We start from the raw sequence: 24,306 nt of genomic DNA, 5'->3' as shown, positions 1-24,306 counted from the left end.
AGTTCGCGTCCTACGCTACTTGAAATCTGCACCAGGGTTGGGTATTTTATTGTCTGCAACTAATGATTTTTCCCTACATGCTTATTGTGATTCTGATTGGGCATCATGTCCAATTACACGCCGTTCAATCACCGGTTATTGTGTCAAGTTTGGAGATTCTTTGATCTCATGGAAATCTAAGAAACAAAACACAGTGTCACGTTCCTCTGCCGAAGCGGAATATTGAGCAATGGCAAGCACCGCATGTGAGGTTACATGGATAATTGGGTTGCTTACAGATATGGGAGTGACGTTACTTGCAACCCCAACGTTGTACTGTGACAACCAAGCAGCGCTACACATCGCCGCAAATCCCTTGTATCATGAACGTACAAAACACATTGAAATTGATTGTCACTTGATTAGGGAGAAGATCAAGAATGGAGTCATCAAAACCGCACATATTTCTACCACAGAACATCTAGCTGATATCTTTACTAAGGGACTGAGTCGGGAGCAACATTCCTATCTACTGTCCAAGATTGGTGTCCTCAACCTACACCAATCTTGAAGGGGAGTGTTGATAGACAAGGGTTGCACAAAACACGCTTTTTTACAAAACACAACTTTCCCTTTTAGTTCAAGTATAAATAGGGGTCTTCTTCTTTCCTTCCAATGTAATTCTGAAACAATTTTTTCTTCAGTAATAAAGTTTTCTCATTCTTCGATGAGGTCTTTACACATTTTAACAAAACCCAACCTAAAAGAATTGCAACTGAAAGTATACATATTATGATTGTTTTAAAACATGGATATTAATTTTCTTGTCTACTTTAATCTTAATTTGTATGTGCATATAACATGGAAAAAAAATGTATTTTTTGTAATGTAATGGTGTAAGACATCAAAATGATGTTTTCAAAATCGGATCGGACCGACCGATTCGATTGAAAAATGGTCACGGGTCCGATCCAGACATTAAAACCGGTCGGATCGATATTGAATCGGTCAAACCGATTGGATCGGCTCACAATTTTTTTTGAATTTTTTTGTATATAATTATTTAGTTTTTGAACTTTATTTAAAATATTGTTCTCGTAATATTTGAGCTTATTTGGTTCTTTAAATATTGGAAAAAATATATATTTATCATTTATATATATATATATTTAAAATGATTAGAATCTAAAATATATTTATTTATTATATTATATAATTATTTTATATGATGTAATAGTGTTCTCGGTCTGACCGAGTAGTTGAACCGTTGTTTTAAGATAGACCGATTATCGGTTGTGAAAACATTGCATCAAACTAGAATGTATTTATGTGGAAAGCGAGTGTTATAGAATTGAGTGGAAAACATATCTAATCCGCATGTTTATAAGAACCCAACACAGAATTTTCCTGCCAGATTGTGTAAAATACGTGCTTGACTGCTTGGATATATAACTGTCCGGTAAATTAATTAAAATTCGAGAACTATTTAATAAAAATACTTTATGTCGGTCAAAATTAAGTATCATGAATTGTCGAAAAAGTGAGGATGGCGACATGTGAAGAAGGCCTTCACATCTCTTGAAACTTCTTTAAGGTGGAAAAGAACTTGAAGGCTACACAGGCCCGGACGTCTTATTTTGTGATTTTTTTTTTTTTGGGGTATGATTTTCACGTATAAAAAGAAAGATTTGAAATCAAGAGGGAATTAAATCTATATTCTAATTAATCAAATAATTTTTAAAAAATAACTAAAAAGATCATCATCTACGTACAATTTACAAAATTAAATTCAGTAACAATGTGATACTATTAATTTGAATCATTTAACGTTAATTACGTAATATCATGTTTGTTCTATTATAATCAGTTGAAATGACCTAACGACGACAATGAAATGCTGGGAAAAAAACAGTGTACGCTTTTGAAAAGATAAGAAAAATTCCGTCTATTTTACCTTTATTCGATTTATATTCCTCATAATCCTAGCTAGCTAGTTGGTTCAAATTCTAGAATACTATATATATATATATATATACACACACACACTCAGCTCAGTTCATCTTCCTTCAATCATGTTGTCCAATTTGATATGGATCCTTGAGTCAGTATTCATTTTCTTATATATATGTTTTATTCAACCTTTATCCTCACACATTGGTTAACTTGTGAATAAAATAATGAACGATACATAATATAAAATGAAAAATCAATATATTTTATAAGATAATAATGTAAGTAGATGTGTCAAAATATGTTAGATGTGTCAAACCGATCAGCCCCACCATATAAATAGACAAGCTGAGTTTTTAATTTCCCAACCGTTGAAAACGGAGGGCCGGTTCCTTTGTTCCGTCTGGTTGTTGGGTAAAGTCAAATCGATCCGTTCTGTTACACCGTTTTGATATTTTTAGATGCATTATGCTAATTTTTTGTGGAACTTTGGTCAAACATTAGACAAAGTGATAATTATTAATTCATGTCTTATCTTCTTGATACAAAAATATGACCGTTTGAAAAGTTAATTTACTGTTTTTGAAATTGTAATGATCAAATTTGCTTTGCTGGAAATTTTCTCGAGACTAAACTGGTCATTCAGTTTTGCTCATGGTCAACTCGTTCGGTTTGGCTCTGCTCAACTCGTCAACTTGTTCCGTTATGCTCCTCTGCTAAACTGGTCAGTTTTGCTCCTCTGCTCAACTGAAACTAATTAGTTGAACCTGCTTAACTGAACTTGCTCCACTGAACCAAACTGACGGGATATGCTAAAATCAGTCTTGCTGATTTCATCCGGTGCAGAACCAGTAGCTTCGTAATCATTTATCAGCATCTTAAACTTCGATTCAGACTTTGAATTTTTAATATGATTTGTCGTTCATCGTCTTAGCTTCGTAAATCATACCGAATCGTTTCATTTGGATAACCGAGCTGACCAAAATACCGCAACTGCTCATACCCAACTGATTGATGTTCTGCAATCAATTTGGTATTTCAACTATTAGTTTGGCATAAATAACATTCGATTTAGCCCAACTGACGTGAAGTACGACTTGTTTCAAATTGGGTTTTCTATATAGTCGTCTTAGCGGCTGGTCATTTGGATTACCGAGCTGTCAGATATCATCAAAATACTGAAAGTTGTCAGATTTTCAGTTTGGCTAAATTCGAGTTTCAGCTTCCATATTAAGTTAACTTCAAATTTGAATAACTATGTTAGAAAAACAATAATAAATTTTGTTATCATCAAAAATAAAATTGTTAGCGTTTTTAAACCCAAAATCTCGCAAAAAAAATGACTAAGGTCACACTTTAAATCGAAAGATGTAGTTATTAAATGATAAACAAATAAAGAATGCAAAAATGATCGATAAAAAAAATATAATATACAATGATAAACTAATATTATGATCCATATATATTTATGAACATGATAAATAAAATATTATTGATAAGAAAACCCTTGAAATGTCTTATCGTTACGATGGAAGAGGAAAGAATTGTTGACTTCTTTTTAGGGTAAGGCAAATTGTATTTATGGAATGTATTTTATATTAAGATAATTAAAATTCAAATGTGGATTGTTAATATCACGGGCTAGCTAGGCGTGTTTATTTTCCCTTGTTAACACATAATCATAGATTTGGTTGATAAATGAATTTGATGTAAAAAAAACCAAAAAAACAAGTATTAAAAAACCTAAATCATCTCACAATCCCACATAGTCCCATGCCAAACGCAAAATTGTTCTCTTTCGTGTACTAAAATGCATTCATAAAAATTCTAATGAGATGATCTCACGAATTAATTTTATGAAATATGTCACCAATCCGATCCAGTTCAATAAAAATAATATAAATATTAATTTTTATTTTAATTAAAAATCAGATTGACTCGTCTCGTATAAAGAGAGACTTGCTCAATAGATTTGATCTAATCAACTTTTTATTTCGATGAACAGCTCTCTCTCGTTTACTAAATCACATTGGAGAGGATCGCTTTTTAAAACATAGATTGACTACAACCACAGATTTTAATTCCTTGACCACACCAGATATTGGTTTTCCATTCTATTAATTTGTTGAGTACCCATTGTTACGATGTAAATTAAAATCGATAAGCAAAAATTTTACCTTGTCATTTTAAACTTATATTTGATAATTAAAACAAATTTTTTTGAATATATTATAGAAATATTCTCTGAATTAACATTTAGCATTTGCAAATAGATTTACTTAAGTAAAAATAATAAGTAACGTGTCCAAAATTTGATTTACGATTACATATTTCAATTTTCAACTGGGAAATTCTATCCCCGGTGGTAACCGTTGATATGCATGGCTCCACAGCATTTCAGGCATATCAATGGTCCAGACTGTATCAAGTGTATTACATTCGATGCATTTCAACTTTAACAGATGAGATGCAATCTTAAAAAATGTGATATATAATTGAATGGTTCAAAATGTTTTTAGAATTGCCATGTTCAAGTTAGTAAAAAAAATTAACTTTAATGAATAGTCTTGATTATTAGAAAATTGATATTATTAAACATATATCTTATGATATATAGGAAAATCATTTTAATTATGTTATATTATGTTTATATAAGCATAAACAAAAATTTGTTTTCGACCCTCGTGTCAAAAAATTATGTTTGAACTCTCTTGGCCACGTGTTTTTTGTTTTTTTATATAAAATCGATACACAATATTTAAATGAATTACTGATATATGATATTTGAGTAATAATTGTTTCGTGATAAAACATGTGTATCAAATATTGACAGAAAAATGTTTAACCTCCTTTGATCACATGTTCTTTTTGGATGAAAATCAGTACAAAACATTAAAAACATGATATTAATATATGAGATATTCGAGTATCAATTGTTATAGATCATGTACTAATATATGATTTTTGCGTAGCAAAACATGTAGAACAAATTTTGGTATTAATGACAATTTTCGGGTGAGAATCGATGTAAAACAATGAAAAATATGATATTAATATATGATATTTGAGTATCTACTGTTTTAGTTAGATCTGACACAAAAGATAAGATTTTGAGTATATAATTAAAACAAATTTATTATTATCAAAATTTCATACACACTTTTGAGTACTAAAAATCATATATTATTATCAATTCTGAAACAATTAGTACTCAAATATCATATTTTAGAATCAATTTTCAATGTTTTGTATCTATTTTCATCTAAAAACAAATAATTCATTGATACCAATATTTTCTATACACGTAGGATACTCAAAAAAATCATATATTAGTTTCAGATCTGAAATAATTGATACTAAGTATTAAAATCATATTTATAATTTTTTTGCATTGATTTTCATCCAAAAAAATACAGGGAAACTTATATTTGGTTGTTGATAGGAAATGCAATAATCATGTAATGCAAATTTACCCTAATAAAAATAGGTTTCTAAAAAAATAAAAAAGAAATATCTAGAAAAGATTGTTCACTAGTAAACGCATACCCTATAATTCGGATCTATGAAATTAAATATACATTTAATTACGATCCGCCAGCTCATTAAATCCTTGGACCCCAAGAAAAATATGACTATACATAAACCTCAATAGTTAAATCAAGACAAGCAAAATGTCTTCCACAACTCCACCAGAATTCCAGAGCCTCACCGCCACCGACGGCGATAACTCCACCATGGATTACCTCGAATCGGAAACGGCAGACCTGAATCTTAACCCTCCATTTCCCTCAATGGGCTATACTGAAAATGCTTCAGCGACCTTCTTGTCCTCTGGTAACCCTTGTTTGGACTTTTTTTTCCACATAGTACCCCACACGCCCCCTGAGTCTGTAGTTGAAAGATTGAAAATTTCTTGGGACCACGATCCTGTCACAACACTGAAATTGATCTGCAATCTGAGGGGTGTTAGAGGTACTGGGAAATCAGACAAGGAAGGTTTCTACGCTGCGGCGCTTTGGATGCATCAGAACCATCCGAAAACTTTGGCGTGTAATCTGAAGGTTGTTGCGCAGTTTGGATACTTTAAGGATCTCGTTGAGATCCTATACAGGCTTCTTGAAGGGCCCGAGATTCGAGCGGAGAAGAAAAGTGATTGGAGGAGCAGTAAGAAGGGGAAGGGGAGAACGAGGAAACATTACTTTTGTGCTAAAAAGAAGAAAAAAAGTGATGATCCGAAGGAGGCGGACGAGAAGCGGTTACTGAGGGCTAGAGTTCCAAGGGAGAAAAGGGTAGCTGCTAATGCCGTAAAAGTGAAAGAAGAAATGGAGAAAGCAAGGAAATTGAAGCATTTGAAGGTGTCGAATATGTCAAAAAGAGCCGAAGAAAGGTATGATCAAGATGCCAACTATAGGTTCTTGCATGATAAGATTTCAGTCCTTTTTGCGGAGTTGTTGAAATCCGATATACAAGCTCTGAATTCGAATGAATTTAACAAAATTAGTCTTGCAGCGAAATGGTGTCCCACCATTGATTCTTCATATGATAAGGCCACTTTGATATGCAAGAACATAGCTAAAATACTTTTTCCACTTGAATCGTCACCGGAATATGACGGCATAGGTGAAGATCAGTATGTATTTATGGTGAGAAATAGGCTGAGAAAAGAAGTTCTTGTTCCGCTGCATCAGGTCTTGAAATTGCCCGAGGTGTATATGAGTGCGAAACAATGGGAAGCGGTTCCATACGAACGTGTTGCATCGGTGGCAATTAGGAATTACACTGATATTTTCTTGCACAGGGACAATAAAAGGTTTAAAGAATATCTTGAGAATGTGAAGGCTGGGAATGCAAAGATTACGGCAGGGGCGTTGCTTCCTCATGAGATTATCGAAAAGAATAGTAAAGGCAGCAGTGGAGCAGCCATTGTCTCAGAGTTGCAGTGGAAACGAATTGTAGATGACCTGCTGCTGAAGAAGGGGAAATTGACGAATTGTCTTGCAGTTTGTGATGTTTCGGGTAGCATGTATGGTACTCCAATGGAAGTCGCTGTTGCTCTTGGGTTACTAGTTTCTGAACTTAGTGAAGAGCCATGGAAAGGGCATGTGATAACATTTAGTGCGGAACCTGAGCTGCATTTGATTAAACCTGGTAATCTCAGGTCCAAGACAGAGTTTATCCGGAACATGGATGCAGGTTTTAACACCGATTTCCAAAGGGTTTTCGACAGGATTTTGGAAGTTGCAGTTAATGGAAACTTGGGCGAGGATAAGATGATAAAAAGACTGTTTGTTTTTAGCGACATGGAGTTTGATGAAGCCTCTGTGAGTCCATGGGAAACAGATTATATGGTGATACAGAGGAAATTTCGGGAGAAGGGATATGAAAATGTGCCTGAGATTGTGTTTTGGAACCTTAGGGACTCTTCTGCTACCCCTGTGACTGCTACACAAAATGGGGTTGCTTTGGTTAGTGGCTTTTCCAAGAATCTACTAACCCTTTTCTTGGAGGAAGGGGGGAAAATTTCAGCGGAAGATGCTAGTAAGCTTGCTAGTGATGATGGCAACAAAGCATCACCAGGTGGAGAAATGAATCCCGAAGCTACCATGGAAGCTGCTATATCTGGTGACCTGTATCAGAAACTCGTTGTGCATGATTGAATAGATGAAAATTTGCATGTATGGGATATGAGATGTTTTTGTCAATTTAGTTCAATCCACGAATGAGAAAAAATCAAGATCACACGTGCCTTCTGGTTTTTGCAGCAATTAATACGCCAATTTACCACAGTTGTCGGTTGATTTAACAATAAAAACCCATGGCTGAAATACAAGCACCGTCAAGATGTTATCAGTGGTTCCTAGGAACCACATTAGATATGTGCACACACTCCGAAGTATAATGAACAACATCCAGAACATGCCACCACTCGTTTCTTTCTAAAGCTATACCAAAAATTTAACCTGGTTGAAAATAAATTTTCATAACTCATTGGCTAAGTCATCACCGATTCAGTCAGCTTGGGCTACAAATTCTGTACAAATTCAAACCAATTATTTATGCTCTCTTCTTAACAAAAATTCAAAATAATCAAAGAAATAAAAGATTATCATACATAAGTTTGCATCTGTTATTATAAATTCTTAGCATTTGATCTTTCTGATGCATTGTCAACTTTTGGAACCCATTCTCTAGAACGTGTTCTCGTGGATACTCCCATAATGCTGCCGTCAGTACTAATCCTCTTTTTGGGTTGGGACCCGTTGTTTTTTGAAAATTGGGTAGCAGCTGCCCTTGCACCAGCGATAGCTTCCACAAGACTTGGAGGTTTCTCGAGTTGAGATACACTAGACTCATTTGAAGAAGAAGCCAGCAATCCAGGTTTCAAAGAGTAAGGATCTCGCGGATCTGGAAGCGGAAACTTAACCCGTAATGGGGGTTTAACAGTCATGAGGCCTCTAACTGCCGATTCATATATCTAGCCAGGTAAGGAGTGAAATATAAGCAAGATTATGAAACAAAACCAGGGAAAAGATCGAAGAAAAAATGAAAAAGGTTGGAAGATGGTGATATTATTTCTGCTCGTTACCTTACGTTCCAGATTATATACTCCTTGGTAACCACGCATCTCAAATGGTACGACGAGTTTCTGTCAGAATCAAGAAATAATTTATTCATTGACAGAGATAATACAAGAATCCAACAAGAAACTCAAATAGGCGGGGCATATGAGACATATTGAAAGCCTCGAGAAAAACATGGGAAACAGAGTACAGGAAAGAACTTCGAGACAAACCTGTGGACGCTCACAAAGCCAACAGAATGCTGTTTGCCCTTCTACTCGTACCTGCAGAAAGAAAATTTGAAATATATGTATAAAATACAATGCTGCCAACAAAAGTTACATGAATATTGGAATCGACAGAGTTCAAAATTTTCAAATTTATAAGTCATAGTATAAGATTTGATGTCCGCACCCCTGCATTTATAGCTTCCCAGCTTACTAACTCATCACAGGTAACACAACCAACAACCTCCACGCAACCTACGAAAAAACCAGGTTTCAGATAAGCTAAATGAACAGAAACCCACGAAATGCCAGAATTGGTAGTGGTTTTTCAGGTTTTAGAGAGGTAAATGGGGTTTCAGTCTTATCTCAAATTGATATTGTGAGATATATTTCTTTTTTCCAAAATAAGGAAATAAATTTTAACATGAGAATCGGGTGTGCATATTTTATGCCATTACAGCAGTTCCAACTTTTGCGAGACGAAGCTCAAGCTTCACCCAACAAAATATTTGCGCCTTTGGATCTTCTTATTACAAAACATGTATAGAGAGGAGGAAAAGGATACATTTACCCGACATCCTGACAATATGAAGTTGGTTATGTACGTGATCAACAATATACCTAGAAGTCTTGAGACTGGATAATGCTCCGGAAACTTGACATCTGTTACTCCATCCATTGCATATATTTCTCTGTAGAAGTCCTCCATCGCTTTGATTGTCTCTGGTTCTGGGACCTTTCCAGCAGCATGAATCCAGAGACGCCCTTTGCGAAGAATACCAAAAAACGTTATTTTCTACGTTTTCACAAACGCAAAAGCACACTTGCTTGTGAGAACGCAACTCACAAATTCACATACTAGTCATGCTAGAACATTATCATGCTATCACTAAGAAAATCACCAGTGAAAATTAAAACTTAAGCTAGTGTCAGGGACGTTTCACAAGGTATACTTCGCTGAAAGTGGATATAGTAACTGGTAAAAGTCTTACGACGTGGTCCTAGAATCACAGAAATTAGTGATCTAATGATTTATACCGAAGATCACATTTGATCATCCATCTTTCTCTTTGGAAGACTGATGATAACCGAAACAATAGTCACAACAACATACTCGCTCAACAAGGGCAGACATGCTGCACTGTATAACTTCAAAAACGATATTGCCAGAAAACCAACAAACATTATAATGCCTCATTACGTGATCACAAACAAATAACTGTTTTTCAAGAAATTAAAAAAAAGACTTTAGCATATCATGAATGTTAAGGGGCAGTTAGATCTGGAACCAAAGTAAAAGCTTCTAACCTACCAACATTGCACTTGCAAATAAAACGAAAATCCTTTTGAGAAATTTGGAAGGTGATACAAAATTTCAGATAAAAATATATTTGCTTTACAAAAGTTCTCTCCACGAATTTTTAGTTTTTTCCTTATTATTGTATTTCAGAAGGAAACTAATCCAATTTTTACTCCGAGCATGACAAGATTTACTCAATCGGGTTATTTAAATTTGACAAAAACCTATGGTGACGTCCGCAATTCAAAAGACACCATCCTCATTCACTTAAAAAAGCATCTAGTGTCAACTACTGAAACAAAAGATCACAGCCCCCAACCGCACGGACACGGCAGCAGTGGTAATCAAGGTTGGGAAGATCATGTTTTATACATGATTTTACTCGAAATAATAGATTTTCCAATCCAAAGTACCCTTTCCCAATGTCATAAAAGAAAGTAAAAGATAAGCAATCGAGAAGTTCCAATCCAAGCCACACAAACCCGTGAGATTCACAAAGTGAAAAAAAATTTAAAAACTTGACGAAAAACAAGAGACAAAGAGGTGCCGAAAAAATAACAAAATAACAACCAAAACAGCCAAACACAAGAAGAGTTTAGCCATCAGTTACCGGTGAAATAATTGTAAAGGAAGCAAAGCAAAAAAAAAAATAAAAATCGAATAAACTGAAAAAGCACTTTCTTTTGCATAATAGCACCCACCTGTAATAGGGGAAGGCCAAGATCTGCCTTCAATTCTTTTAATCCCATAAACAAGTAAAGAAGCCCATGGCTGATGCATCGTCAGACATGGGTTTCTGTAGTTTGATGATTCTGCTCGGTTCCTGCTTCCCATGGATGATTATCTTAGAAACCAATTGAAGCTTAAATATCAAATTATCCCCTCTGAAGTTTGATCTTTCGTTTGATTTAGGTATATTTTCTTGGTGAACAACCTGCAAATGGGAGGCAGAGGTGGCGACGCGCTTTTATACCGAGGTCGTGATGTTCGTAGTTTTGGAACCTAATCGCTTTATCCTATTTTTATGTAAGCGTTTGAAATTTTAAAATTATTACATAATCAAATACAAGTTTATAAAATAAATCATAAATAATCTTCTCGATTTATACAAAAAATTCTTTTATTTATTAAAAATATCATAAAAACTTATTTTCATGATTTTATATTTAATATATAATAACATATCCTAATTTTTTTTTTTAAATCTTTATCTACACTTTTGAATTTTTAAATGATCATATCATCTATAATATAAAAATTATAATATTTTTTTAAAGAAATTAATTTTAGTGTAGCCTCTAGAGTTTTACACAAAGATTATTTAACAAAAATATTATAATTGATTTCTTTCTTATAATGCGATAAAACTCAAGATGTCGATTGAAAACAATATTAACAAGCTATTTAACTAGTTTTTTTTTTTAAAAAAAAACAATTTATGAGATATTTTAGGAACTTATAAATTGTATAAGTTTGTTTTAAAAATAAATTTTTAAAGTGTTTGGATAAAATAAAATAATGAATCTTAAATATATTGACGTGTTTGATATTATAAGATTTTTTTTTAAAAAATACATGACATTACAAATAAGACAATAATTATTTTTTACATATTAATTATTAAATATGATAATTTTAATGACAAATATAATAATTATTAATATTGTTATTAATACTTCTAATATTTATAATATTGTAATAATTGTAATTAATTATTAGCTAAATTATTATAATAATTATATTATTATAATAAATACAGCAATATATATATCATCAATATTATATTGTTTTTATTTTTTTAGTTGTTATTATTTATTAACATTATTATTATTTGCATGATATATTAGATATGATAAAATTAATAAGGATAATTTTGTCTTAAAAAATATTCAGATAAGATCTTAAGAAATAAAATTAGATAACCCAATTTTTTTTTTTAAATAACTTATTTTGATAGCATATAAGTTCTTCAAAAAAATTTAAACAAATTTTGAGAGCTGATAAGTTAGTAAAAATCTCTCCAAAAAGCATGCAAAGTTACTCAAAACAAATATTCGAAAATTGATTTGATAATACAAAACGGATTTGATAATACATATTTATAGTAGAATCCAAAAACAGATAAAAAGGATGGAAGAAATTCGAAAACGACCAATTTTTGTAAAAAGGAGAAATTTTTTTTTAAAATTCCAAACATATCTTGTTTAAAGTGGAACATAATAAACATGAAACGCTTTAAAAAAAATTCTAAAAAAACAAAAACATTGTCTGAGATGGCCTCACAAATCGTATTTTTTGATGCAAATCTCTTATTTGAGTAATCCACGAAAAATTATTATTTTTTATTTTAAGAGTATTACTTTTTATTGTGAATATCGGTAGGATTGACCCGTCTCACAGATAAAGATTCATGATACCGTCTCACAAAAGACTTACTCTTTTAAAAATATGTATTTACTAGAACTTGATAAATATCTGTATAAATTTATTTTCCTATCTTTAAGCTAAAAAAACCAAGATTCGATTGTGTATTTTACAAATTATATATGACATATAATAAATATCAAAATTGATATTCAACAAAATGATATCTAAATATTATTCTGTGTGTGTTTTGAGATTTGATTAGAAATAATTAAAACATACAAAAATTCAGAATAAAAGTGCGATTAACTTTTAAAATTAAGTCATAATATAAAAATAAAATGAATTTTTTAAAAAATAAATAATAAAGAAAGAAACAAGAGTGGTACGGATAGTGGACGCGTAGAGTGGACATGAATGTTTTAAAATGTGTGAAATAAAAAATTAATAATTCAAAAGCTAAAGTCTTCCATTTTGAACCCTCGAATTTAGTCAATCTTGATTACACGAAGAATTCCCAAGCCTGGAAAATTCAGTAACTTCCTTTTTTGATTTAATTGTGCTTGTATCCAAATTTGTTGGATTTTGGAACGGGATATGGAGTCGGCGTCGCTTGATGATGTAATCAACCGTTTGTTGGAGGTGAAAGGGAGGCCTGGGAAGCAGGTTCAGCTTTCGGAGGCAGAGATCAAGCATCTTTGTTTGCAGTCCAAGGAGATTTTCTTGAAACAGCCAAATCTTCTCGACCTCGAGGCACCCATTAAGATCTGCGGTATGATTTTACTAAGAATTTAGGCTGTTTTTCTACGTATATTTGAGATGGGTTTTTGGTTTCATGGGGTTCTTTTCGTTAATTTACTGCTTAATTGGTGGTCTTGTTGAAATTTCTTGATTTTCTCGATTTTTCTATGCGTGTTTTTTTTTCAATTTAATTTTCCTGTCTTGAACGCCTTTTTTTTTTACTTGAAGTGGAATATCATTGATTTAAAATGGATGCATTGAAATACACTAGTTGGGTTATTATTCAAAATGAAAAGTTGACCAAGGCCAGGTAACTAAACGCCCCGAAAGATTTATGAGTTCGAATTTCTCGTTTTAAGCAAGGGATTTTTTGTGAGAAATTCCACATTATGTGTATGACCACGTAATGACAGCTTGTTTTTAAGGTTTATCTCTTCTGAGAATCATGTCATTTTGTTCTATCACTTTGTACTGGATGATAACAGTTGATTCATGTGTAACGTTGAGCTTGACCTTGTAAAAGGGGTTTAATTTGGTTGGCTTGCGTCTAAAAGCTTAACAATTGGAAGCTAGAAACTTTTTGTACTTCATCTTTATGTTTATTGCTTATAATACCTAAGGGTGTTGATAATTCTTATTGTAGGAAAAAGTATAATTACGATGATTGCGATTTGTGGAAGGATTAATGGGATCTTTCCCGAAATATAGCTGCATTCTCTAGCATGCAAGACATATTTCATGATTACAGAATCTATAACTCCTGCCCTTTCTTTTACATTGTTAGTTGGGTGTATGGAGGCCATTGTTCAGCCTCGTGTAAAGATGCTCGAATGCGATGGCTAGCAATGCTTGGATATTTGACTGGAAATCTTTGTCTGATGTTACCCTATGTTGTGCTCTTTTTATTACTACGTCTGACATAATTTTTTCTCTCTCTCGTTTTGTGCAAAACTAGTTCAGTAATAAATATAGGAAGGCACAATTGGAGGATGTGGCATCCTCGTATTTAAGTTTTTTTTAGTTTTAAACTGAAAAATCACTTACAACCCAAATATTACCCATAAAAAGGACACAAATTCTGACTTGGACTAATATATGTTTATGATAAATTCATATTTTGACATATTTTTTATTTAATAAATGGTGATTTTAATCGTTTATTTGTAATTAACTACGGGATAACCTTTTCCCTCAGTAGTGGGTGGCATCCTTTTAACAGTTTAGGTGTTCATATATCATTCTTTCTTAGTATAATTATCCTCGTGGAGCATTTTCTTTGAGGAAAGTACCATTCTTGATTTTTGATGAAACTCAAGAGAGTTGATGAATTTGACTGTTGGACTTGATTAAGAAAAAAAATTCTTGCCTCTTAGGCTCTTACTATGCATCTGTTTCCTTGGGCTATGTTTTGGCACGAGGACAGGTTTAAACCTTACAATGTTCTATGAATGCTTCTATTTCCAAGCACTGAATGAAATCCATCTCTGTGTTACCACGCTATCAACTTGCTGCTCTTTATTTGACGGATAGTTTGGCCCAAACTTTGTTGTGTTGGTGAATGCTGAAAATTTTGAATGGGAAAGGATCCTGGTGTCGAGGTGTGATGGTGATGTGGTGATAAGTACTATACTGCCTGCTCGTTGTTTTAAACATGTTTTGGAATTCTAGAGATCCAAGAACTCAATTCCCTGCTTTTCACAGATTATTGGCTCAAACATTGTTTGATCTTCTAAGATATTTGCAGTTAAAAGTTACTCTAAAGTCTTGATATGTATGACAATCATGAGTTGCATCAGCTATGGTTTTATAATGAAACGTTTCGAGGTTAGATGTGAAATTTTTAGAATAAATGCCTCTTTTATCGTACTGGAACAGTGGAATATTTCATTTTCAAAATCAGATAGGCACGCGTTGAAGTGGCGCTGTTTGTGTTTCTATGTAAATGTACACATGTTTTGCTGTTTTACCTTATATTCTGAGTATTTTCTCGTGTTTTTGGAAATCGTGTTAATGTTTCATCCTCGTATTCTCATGTTGGAACAGTTCAGGGTAAAGAACACGAGATACTTCTAGATAGATGCCTCAGGTTCCCAGTTATCTTCTATAGCTTCGCAATTGTGTTTGTGGTTGGTAATTTATTCACTTAAATCACTTTAGTCCAACAGGTACATGCTGCCGGAATATTCTTAATGAGCATGTATCCCTCACTAATTATTTTTCGATGATTGAATTTCGTGTTGGCACAATTAGTATTGAATACCGACTTATTTTATATTTACTTGGGATGATTACTTGTTTAAAATATTGTCTCATTTGTTCATATGGTAGAAGTCAAGGTGGTAGTTTTATTCTCATTCTGTGGGTCATCATTTCTTGGTTTTCCCGTAGAAGTCAAGCACATGCACCTCATGTCTCGTTTTTCCCTCAATCATGTTTTATGGCTGATCATTATTGATTAATTCAAGGTTATGTTTAATCTATTTTCAATCAAGCTGTTATTATTTTTTTGTATTGCTTATTCTTATAACATATTTTACAGGGGATATTCATGGTCAATATTCTGATCTTCTTAGACTGTTCGAATATGGGGGGTTGCCGCCAAAATCTAATTACTTATTCTTGGGGGATTATGTAGATCGTGGGAAGCAAAGTTTAGAAACAATTTGCCTTCTACTCGCCTATAAAATAAAGTATCCTGAAAATTTCTTCTTGCTAAGGGGCAACCATGAATGTGCATCGGTCAACCGTATATATGGATTTTATGACGAGTGCAAAAGAAGATTTAATGTACGACTGTGGAAAATATTCACAGATTGTTTTAATTGTCTACCTGTTGCGGCTCTAATAGATGAAAAGATATTGTGCATGCACGGAGGACTTTCTCCTGATCTGCAAGATTTGGACCAAATTAGAAATCTACATCGTCCTACTGATGTTCCTGAAACTGGTTTATTATGCGATCTTCTTTGGTCGGATCCCAGTAAAGAAGTCCGGGGATGGGGTGTGAATGATAGGGGAGTATCATACACCTTTGGTGCAGATAAGGTGACAGATTTTCTTCAAAAGCATGATCTTGATCTTATTTGTCGTGCCCACCAGGTTTGGACTGTATGTTATTTATTACCTTATTTTTTATTGATATGAATACAGAATTCTGGTTATCAATTGGTCATCAGAATTATTACAGGTAGTTGAGGATGGATACGAGTTCTTCGCTGATAGACAACTTGTTACAATATTCTCGGCACCTAATTACTGTGGAGAATTTGACAATGCTGGAGCAATGATGAGTGTTGACGAGACTCTGATGTGCTCTTTCCAAATATTAAAGCCGGCTGAGAAGAAGCCTAAGTTTGGATTTGGGAGTACAACTACAACTAAGCTGGCCACTCCACAACCAAAAATGAAGGTACAATATTACTTGATACTCATTATTTAATTAATCTTGTATTAGTCAATTCTGAAATACCGTCATTATTCTTTATCACTTCTTCGAGCTTTGATATTATGTATTTTATGCCTAAATCAATTTTGTCATTGTTTGTTTTCGAGAATTTCAATATTCGTACCACTCATTCTATGCATATCTTGTTCTGCTTTCGTTTTACTCCTCTATGGTGTTGGATGTTTCTATATTGCGTGAAGTGAGATATGCCTGTTGCGTTAATTAATGTGGAGTCATGATATACACGTTCCTGGTATACACCATACATAAGATCGACATATAAACAAATTATGGAGTGAGAATCTAACCTTGTGAACTATAGATTGTTACCCCTCTAATGGTGTGTTTTATGGGTGTTTTCAGGAAAGTATATCTCCCCTTTTAAGACCAAAACAACAATATTTATTCCAGTTTCATTTATCTTTGCAGTCATTTCTTGGTAGAAAAATAGGATGAAATCGATTTTCCTAAAAAACGATGTAAGCGTTGTGTATGACGCTAATGGAAGATGAGCGATCTCTTCGACTTTGACCATCACTTTCACTTGGGTGCTCGCAGACCAGAAATTATGTGTTAGAAGATACCAGAAGAAAACTGGGAGGACTGTAATAATTTCAACCTTTCGTGTAGTTTCCCAATCTATTGGGGGAGTTGGATCTTTTGTGATGCGCGCATGCATGCCGCAAAAGTTAAATACCGACATGTCGAAACACTGCCTAAATCCGTCTCTGTATAATGTAAAGTGTTCTCTGTTGATCATAAAATGGTTTAGTGAATGGTTTTATGATTTTTCACTGTATTATCATCACCTGTGGCCAGTTTGCCAAGTTTTTTTTTTTTTTTTTTTTATTTTAGTTTAGAGATGGTTTATTACAATTGACTATTGCTGTTAAAATCTCGTCACAAACTTGAGATCTTAGTGCTAGATAACTACAAGCCATCAGAGCACAATCCTATTATTTAAAAAGAACAACACTATCCTTTATTCGTATAGCTCATGGGTTTAGGTGACTTTAAATTAACTTAGTAAAAATTTAGTAATTTGAATAAATATATTTATCCTATAATAAAGTGATGAATTAATTATATATGTATGTATATGTCATGAATTCGATCTATTGTCCGATTTAAAAATATTGTATTTCTAATTAACACTAAAGAAATGTATATCATCTCACTTTCCCCTAAGCTTATAAAAGCATTTTAATTTCTGAACAATATACGCAAAATTACCTTTGTTGGTGGATTCACAAAATTTTTAATGTTCAATTTAATAGAGTGAAATAAAAATTTGGGGATGTACTCTCCAAGAAAGTATTTTTATTTGAGAAATGTCATAACCCATTTGTCATACCATATATGATTCATGGCTTTTCAACTTCTGACAGCTTATATTTTACATTTTTTTAGTATCTATCACACTTGTACCCATTGTGATACCCATGAAATCCATTTTCTGATAAATATTTAATAACCAACATACGTTAGAGATCTAACAAACGCTCGGCAATAACTTAATTATTGATGAGTTTGAAGTTGCGAGAAATATCTAACGCAACTTAAAATGGTTAAGCATGATAAATTAAAAAGTTAAACTTTGATAAATAAGATAATAAATGGGATTTATATATATTTTTCTCACTATGATGTTTACATAACTAATTAGATAACAATAATTAAAATTTTATCTCTTTTTTTTTTCCATTTTTAACTTTAATTTTGGTATATATGTTGTGCATTTAAAACTTTTGATATTGTACCTGGTTGCTCCGGTAGTAGTTTAGCTTTTTTTCTAGATTTTATTGTATTAAATTAATGTTGTTTCATAAAAACCTTTTGTAAGAATATATGAACAAAAATAATAATTATTATAATTTTGTATATCCATATCCACTATATTATTTTTATATATCCCCCACCCCCGAATAAACCACCAAGCATTTTTCTATACATGGAATCTATGACCTGACATGCCCACCAGAAAATTTAGACATGTGGAACCTTGGCACTAAACATGATTAAGAAATCCAATTCTTTAATTTTTTCTCATGTAAAATATTTATTCCAAAAATATATTCCAAGTTTTTTTTGAAGGTAAAATATATTCCAAGTTGATATAAAGAGAATTACATGATCACTAGATTCAGTTTGCTTTACACACACACACACAAATATATATATACTAGGAAAGTATCTGTGCGTTACACGTGGTTGACTAACGATCAAAATTTAATTACAAAACTATACCGTTTAAAATCATTTTAATAATATCATGTGTAAGAATATTTGTCAATCTAAACATATCAAAACACAATAGATAAAATAACATAATGACCATAAACATATGTTCACTTGTTCATATGCCAAACTCTTCAATCAATATTATTATGACATAATAACAATTTTATCAAACCAAAAAAGATTTTTGTCAGTCAAATACTATTCATAAAAGAAAAATAATAAAAATAAATTAATTGAATAATAGATTTTGCCAATGCCTAAATCACAATGTAATTAAATGAAGCACATAAAATGATACGCGATAATTCAAAAATTCTCTTAATTAACCAAAATTAGCATATTATTGTTAAAATAAAACAAGTAAATTATTATCAAGTTCAATTCAATTGTGCTTTTGCTGACTTTTAACCCCTTATGGATTTTGTTTATCTTTGTATGTTCGGTAAATCAACTGTTGTAACTATCAAACCCCATGATAAAAAAACCTGAATCACTTGCTATCATGAATGATTTTTATTCGCATTATTGTAATCTAACAGAATAGGAGATGATAAAAAATGAAAATGACTTGAACATTATCAACTATAATAGAGCGAATTTCTACATATTTAACATCATCCTTGGGGCAAAACTAAGGGATTAAACTAAAAACTGACTTAACATAAGTATATCTTCTACCTTTCTTTTCAAATGATAAAAAGAAGTACACTAGCCAATAAATAGACATCACATAAAAAAGGATTAAGAATGTCAAGCACAATAAAAATACTTCAATTTATTTATGTCATTAATTGCAAGCTCTCACAAAACATCAAAGGTAAAACAAATTATACATGTGAACAAATGAAATGAAAACAAAACAAAAAACAAAACAAAATATCACGATCATCATAATAGAATGCAAAACAATTTGTTCACGTGCCTCTTTATACAAAATACCACATTTCTTCTTTTTATTTTTTTAATTGTTTTCTAAACCATGGAAAAAACGAATGTCACAAAAAAGAAAAAAAAAATATGAGAAATTTTTTTTTTTTAAAAAAAAAAGCGAAAAAGAATGATAAAACAAGTGAAAAAAGAATACAAAAATAATACTAAAGGTCACAAAATATAATAAATACTCGAACCAAAAATATATGGACAAGACATCAACTATGTCAAAATTCAAAACAAGAAGTCATAATTTATAGGTATATATATAAAGAGAATCAATTTTGTTATGTTACACACCTATATGAGCACCAATGAAGTGTCACATTTCTTTTGGATGTGATGAAGCTGTATATCCACTATATATGTATCACCTCATTGATGCTCACATAAGTAGGTTTGCAGCATATCAAAATTATAAAAAAAAATTAAATAGATCATGAATGAATTAAAGACGACAAACTAGAGAAAAAAAACCCATGTGATAGCGATCAAATATACCATTCCTAATGACCAATATTAGAAACTTCACATAATTAAGTGAAAGTGGATATGTCCGTTTTTGCTCCATGAAGATAATATCACCAAATTATTATGGAACGTTAGTTGCTTAGTAATACCGCTAGACTAGATTTCAAATTTATAGAGATTCAGGTCCTGGAAACCACCTAGTTAGACACTTGGATAATAAAAAAATTATAATATAAATGTAATAAATTGAAAGATATGAGTGAGAAACAGTAAGGTCCTGGAATCCAATTATTGTGGAAACGTGAGATCATACAAGGATGTTGAAATCATTAATGCCTCGTCATTTTGCACCAAAACAGTGAGGTTTGTACTGGAAATTTAACCTAAATTTATCATGCCACAGAACTTTTGATTAATTAGAGCTTGATCCATAAGAATCGGCTCAAGGGAAAGAAAGTTTGTTACATACACAAACAGAGTCAAATTTTTCAAGGGGACTCGTTCTAGCTTAAGAAGAAACACGGCAACAAAAAGTCAAGTTAATGTACCGGCGTTACCTTGGACAGAAGGCTTGCTCGGGATTATTTGACCTCAGGCCACTTAAGTTCCGCCATCTGCACAGTTCTACAAATGCTTTGTGCAGAGCTATATATACATTCCACTAGTTACACACAGTTATATGGACAAAGGGTGCCTACATACACGCGCTCGAATTGAAAACTGTCTTCTTAAGCTTGAAAACACACTGGTCTGGAGTCTCCACCGTCAATCATCCATGGATGCTCTGCAAGAAACAGGAGAAATAGTAACATATTTCAAAGTTGCACCTCACATTTGACATGTTTGAATGTTATTAAAGCAATCTTGCAATGAATTGGAGCATTGGGTTGCCCGATACCCTCAATTTTGGTTAGTATTGATCCAATAACAATTGGAGCTACGTCAATTTTTTCGATATTGGACGACATGAAAAAACATATGTCATCCTGTCACAACAGTGGACGAACCTTGAGAGCTGTATCCTTTTTTTCCTTGTAATGCAATGTAAAAGACATATTACAACATTGGATGAACCTCATGGCACAAGGTAGCATAAGAAAAAGATCCAAACTTTGAAACAGAATCCTCGAAAACTTTAATCACTTACTCAGAACTTCTTCCGCAGAAAACCTTCTGTGCACATCCTTGCAAAGCATCTTTCTCAACAAGTCTTTAGCTTCCGAGGAGACCAACCCGAAAATGCTCTTCGGGAATCTCAAATTCGCCCTCCTCACAGCTTCAAAGATATCTGTCGCCGAGTCCCCGTAAAAAGGAGGGATCCCGGCCAACATTATGTACAAAATGACACCTGCGCTCCACACATCTACCTTTTCATTGTAGTCCCTCCCTGCCACCACCTCTGGGGCGACATAGTATGGTGTCCCCACAATGCCGGACATGGGAACCCCACTGTGGAAGTACTCAGCGGAGCCAAAATCCGCCAGCTTCAGCTGGTTGTAGTGGTTGAACAGAATGTTATCAGGTTTGATGTCCCGGTGGGATACTCCACGGCGGTGACAATGAGCTATGGCGTCCATCAATGGCACCTAGAAAAGAGATCCAAAAACTGAAATAAGCTTTTGTTTTGTTTTGTTTTTTTTAAAAAAGATTACTTTCTTAAGACATATGATGCCAAATTAGGTACAGTACTAATTTTGCACGGCATTCTCCTTTCTTAAGACATCTCTATAAAAATACATCAAAATTCTGGCAAAGAAAAACTAAATAAATCCCACAAAACTCACCATTACACGGTGAGCTTCTTTCTCAGGAAAAACGGGTGGGGTAGTAATCCGTTGATAGAGATCCGTCGAACCACAATGCTCCAACACAATGTACACACAATCATCATCCTCGTAGTCATCGAAAACATGAAGCACATTGGGATGATCGGAGACGAGGCGCATGAGCTTGGCCTCATTGCGAAGACAGTGGCTATCATCGGCATCGTGTTGGATGAGGCGCTTGTCGATGGACTTCAGGGCGAAGCATTCCCCCGTCAAGGTAGAATGGCACCTGAAAACGACGCCGTATCTGCCCCTACCTATCTCTTCGCCCACTGTGTAGTCTCTATCTAGCTGCTTGTTCATGAGCGCTGTTTTCTGTTCGCGGAGAAGGCAACGGGTGCGTGGGGTGTTTTATGGGAGTCGTTGGTGGATATTCTGTCATAGTTGACGGAGTTTCTGTTCAGCAGTTACGGTTGTTCAAAACATTTCTAATTTAATATATAACTAGTGTACCGACGCACGCTTTACGTGCTTGTATAATATTTTTTATAATTCATTTGATTTATATTTAAATGAGGATCAAAATATAATTATAAGAAATAACGAAGGACTACACTGTAATTTTGATATATAAATTAAAAAATAAACTGAAAAATAAAATAATAAAAATTTTATCTCAGTAAAAATTGAACTATAACCTAAATCTTAAGAAACAATAACTATATCCACTGTACTACATATAACTTGCAATAGAATTTTAACATTTTATTAATATATATAATTATTAAAACAGACCATGACATCAAAGTTAGTTATTTCAAGTGTCTCAAACTTAATAAATTAGTATACTTAGTAAATTAGTATAGATAATATAATATTAGTCAGTCGTGTCACATGCGGCAATCATGGATTACTGTACCGACACACGTGCGATGATTATGCAATATTTTTTTTATAATTTATATTTAAATGAATATTAAAATATAATTATAAAAAATAATGAAAGATTACATTTCATAAATTAAAAAAAAAGACTCGAGTAAAAACTGAAGTTGCAACTTGATACTTAGTAAATAAAAACTCTATCTACTGAACTATAGATGACTTGCATTAAAATTTTAGCGCTTTATTAATATACATAATTACTAAAATAGATTACCACATTAAAAATTAATTACTATAACTATTTCAAACTTAATAATATTAATAATATAATATAGATAAAATCTGATTTTTTCAAAAAAAAATTAAATTGAAAGTTGACAACTTTTTATACTGCAATGGTAGGAGACAAAGATATGACGAGGATGAGTGACAAAACGTGGTATTTTAATTAATAAATATAGGGTTGCCCGTGACCTATAAAAATGGAGAAAAATAAATATTGTTAATTTTTAAAATTAGAATGACATGAGATGAAATATGACGAGAGAAAGAATACGATGAAAAGATAAATATAGAATATAAAATTGAATGGTTAGGTGGTAGAAACTTGAATTATATTTTTAGATGAACAAAATATAATAATAATTATTATTTTTATTCATTCAAAATAAAATACTATAGATAGAATTCTCTATGAATTTTCCCAACTTTGCCCAATTAGAATAGTGTGAATTAAAAAGTGGTATAGTTATCAACATGAAATGGAGCCAAAAATTTTGATCCATGTAAAAAAGTAAGGCAGATTTGAAGGCTTTAAATTTTAGAATATTTATAAAATATTACATTCGAATTTTGAACACTCCTTACTTGAAGGCTTTAAAGTTTAGAATGTTTCTAAAATATCACATTCGAACCTGAACACTACTTGAAAGCAATTGTAACTTTATTGTTCGATTATCCATCGGATTTTATTAATGCAAATTGCATTGTATTATTATATCGAGTCATTAATGTTTAGATATATCACCTCGACTAAATTAAGTTCTTATTAGTTATATATATATATATATATGTATATATATGAACTTAGACAACGTGGACAATCATCCGCCCCAAAAGCTAGCTCTGAAAATGATTGACTAAGTTGTCCAAGTCCATATATATAACTCTAAAAAAAATAAATTCATTCGATGTGAGATATGTAACAATTAATAAGTTCAATCAACGAGATCCTTGATGATATTCTTCTCGGCCAAACATTATTTAAAAAATATTTACCACATAGAGAATAAATATGCTCTCCCGTATTATTTGGTACATTCTATGGAGTAATTAAACGATGTATAATTTCTGATCTCTAGTGGATCTTTCAGTAGGATCCGAACTCAGATGAAGTTCTGATCATCTATCAAAGAAAAAAGAACGAATGGATCTTGTACGAAAAAAA

At 32.5% G+C, this 24,306-nt stretch overlaps 4 protein-coding genes across 5 annotated transcripts; 2 read left to right on the top strand and 2 right to left on the bottom strand.

Annotated features, from left to right (window-relative positions):
- The first annotated feature begins 5,574 nt into the window (after window positions 1-5,574).
- LOC142526384 (uncharacterized) lies at window positions 5,575-7,668 on the top strand. The gene has a single exon (XM_075630745.1). It carries the CDS (start codon window positions 5,601-5,603, stop codon window positions 7,584-7,586), a length of 1,986 nt encoding a protein of 661 aa, XP_075486860.1. The 5' UTR covers window positions 5,575-5,600; the 3' UTR covers window positions 7,587-7,668.
- Window positions 7,669-7,890: 222 nt separating this feature from the next.
- LOC142526385 (uncharacterized) lies at window positions 7,891-11,013 on the bottom strand. The gene is made up of 6 exons (XM_075630746.1): window positions 10,718-11,013; window positions 9,338-9,481; window positions 8,904-8,971; window positions 8,723-8,773; window positions 8,516-8,575; window positions 7,891-8,404 (listed from the first exon to the last, which is right to left on the bottom strand). Exons 1-6 carry the CDS (start codon window positions 10,848-10,850, stop codon window positions 8,060-8,062), a joined length of 801 nt encoding a protein of 266 aa, XP_075486861.1. The 5' UTR covers window positions 10,851-11,013; the 3' UTR covers window positions 7,891-8,059.
- A 1,811-nt stretch (window positions 11,014-12,824) lies between these two features.
- Window positions 12,825-17,374, top strand: LOC142526594 (serine/threonine-protein phosphatase PP1 isozyme 2-like). Of its 2 annotated transcripts, none has more exons than XM_075631090.1 (4): window positions 12,825-13,152; window positions 15,661-16,220; window positions 16,309-16,530; window positions 16,930-17,374. In XM_075631090.1, exons 1-4 carry the CDS (start codon window positions 12,978-12,980, stop codon window positions 17,020-17,022), a joined length of 1,050 nt encoding a protein of 349 aa, XP_075487205.1. In that variant the 5' UTR covers window positions 12,825-12,977; the 3' UTR covers window positions 17,023-17,374. The 2 variants fall into 2 exon arrangements, with proteins under 2 accessions (XP_075487205.1, XP_075487206.1); XM_075631091.1 differs by having other exon boundaries at window positions 12,828-13,152; window positions 16,996-17,374.
- A 3,232-nt stretch (window positions 17,375-20,606) lies between these two features.
- On the bottom strand, window positions 20,607-22,383 carry LOC142526866 (phosphoenolpyruvate carboxylase kinase 2-like). The gene is made up of 3 exons (XM_075631500.1): window positions 21,993-22,383; window positions 21,356-21,794; window positions 20,607-20,992 (listed from the first exon to the last, which is right to left on the bottom strand). Exons 1-3 carry the CDS (start codon window positions 22,335-22,337, stop codon window positions 20,937-20,939), a joined length of 840 nt encoding a protein of 279 aa, XP_075487615.1. The 5' UTR covers window positions 22,338-22,383; the 3' UTR covers window positions 20,607-20,936.
- Between the last annotated feature and the right edge of the window lie 1,923 nt (window positions 22,384-24,306).

Source organism: Primulina tabacum, chromosome 15, assembly GCF_025594145.1.
Source record: "Primulina tabacum isolate GXHZ01 chromosome 15, ASM2559414v2, whole genome shotgun sequence".
NCBI lineage: Eukaryota > Viridiplantae > Streptophyta > Magnoliopsida > Lamiales > Gesneriaceae > Primulina > Primulina tabacum.
This window is presented reverse-complemented; position numbering and strand designations above follow the sequence as displayed.

Coding starts and splice junctions, on each gene's coding strand:
- LOC142526384 (XM_075630745.1), top strand. CDS start 5,601: ATGTCTTCCACAACTCCACCAGAATTCCAGAGCCTCACCGCCACCGAC.
- LOC142526385 (XM_075630746.1), bottom strand. CDS start 10,850: ATGGGAAGCAGGAACCGAGCAGAATCATCAAACTACAGAAACCCATGT. Junction 9,482..10,717: donor TTGGCCTTCCCCTATTACAG/GTGGGTGCTATT, acceptor TTCTTCGCAAAG/GGCGTCTCTGGATTCATGCT. Junction 8,774..8,903: donor GGGAAGCTATAAATGCAGGG/GTGCGGACATCA, acceptor TTCTTTCTGCAG/GTACGAGTAGAAGGGCAAAC.
- LOC142526594 (XM_075631090.1), top strand. CDS start 12,978: ATGGAGTCGGCGTCGCTTGATGATGTAATCAACCGTTTGTTGGAGGTG. Junction 13,153..15,660: donor GGCACCCATTAAGATCTGCG/GTATGATTTTAC, acceptor CATATTTTACAG/GGGATATTCATGGTCAATAT. Junction 16,531..16,929: donor CTCCACAACCAAAAATGAAG/GTACAATATTAC, acceptor GGGTGTTTTCAG/GAAAGTATATCTCCCCTTTT.
- LOC142526866 (XM_075631500.1), bottom strand. CDS start 22,337: ATGAACAAGCAGCTAGATAGAGACTACACAGTGGGCGAAGAGATAGGT. Junction 21,795..21,992: donor AAGAAGCTCACCGTGTAATG/GTGAGTTTTGTG, acceptor TCTCTTTTCTAG/GTGCCATTGATGGACGCCAT. Junction 20,993..21,355: donor TTCTGCGGAAGAAGTTCTGA/GTAAGTGATTAA, acceptor TGTTTCTTGCAG/AGCATCCATGGATGATTGAC.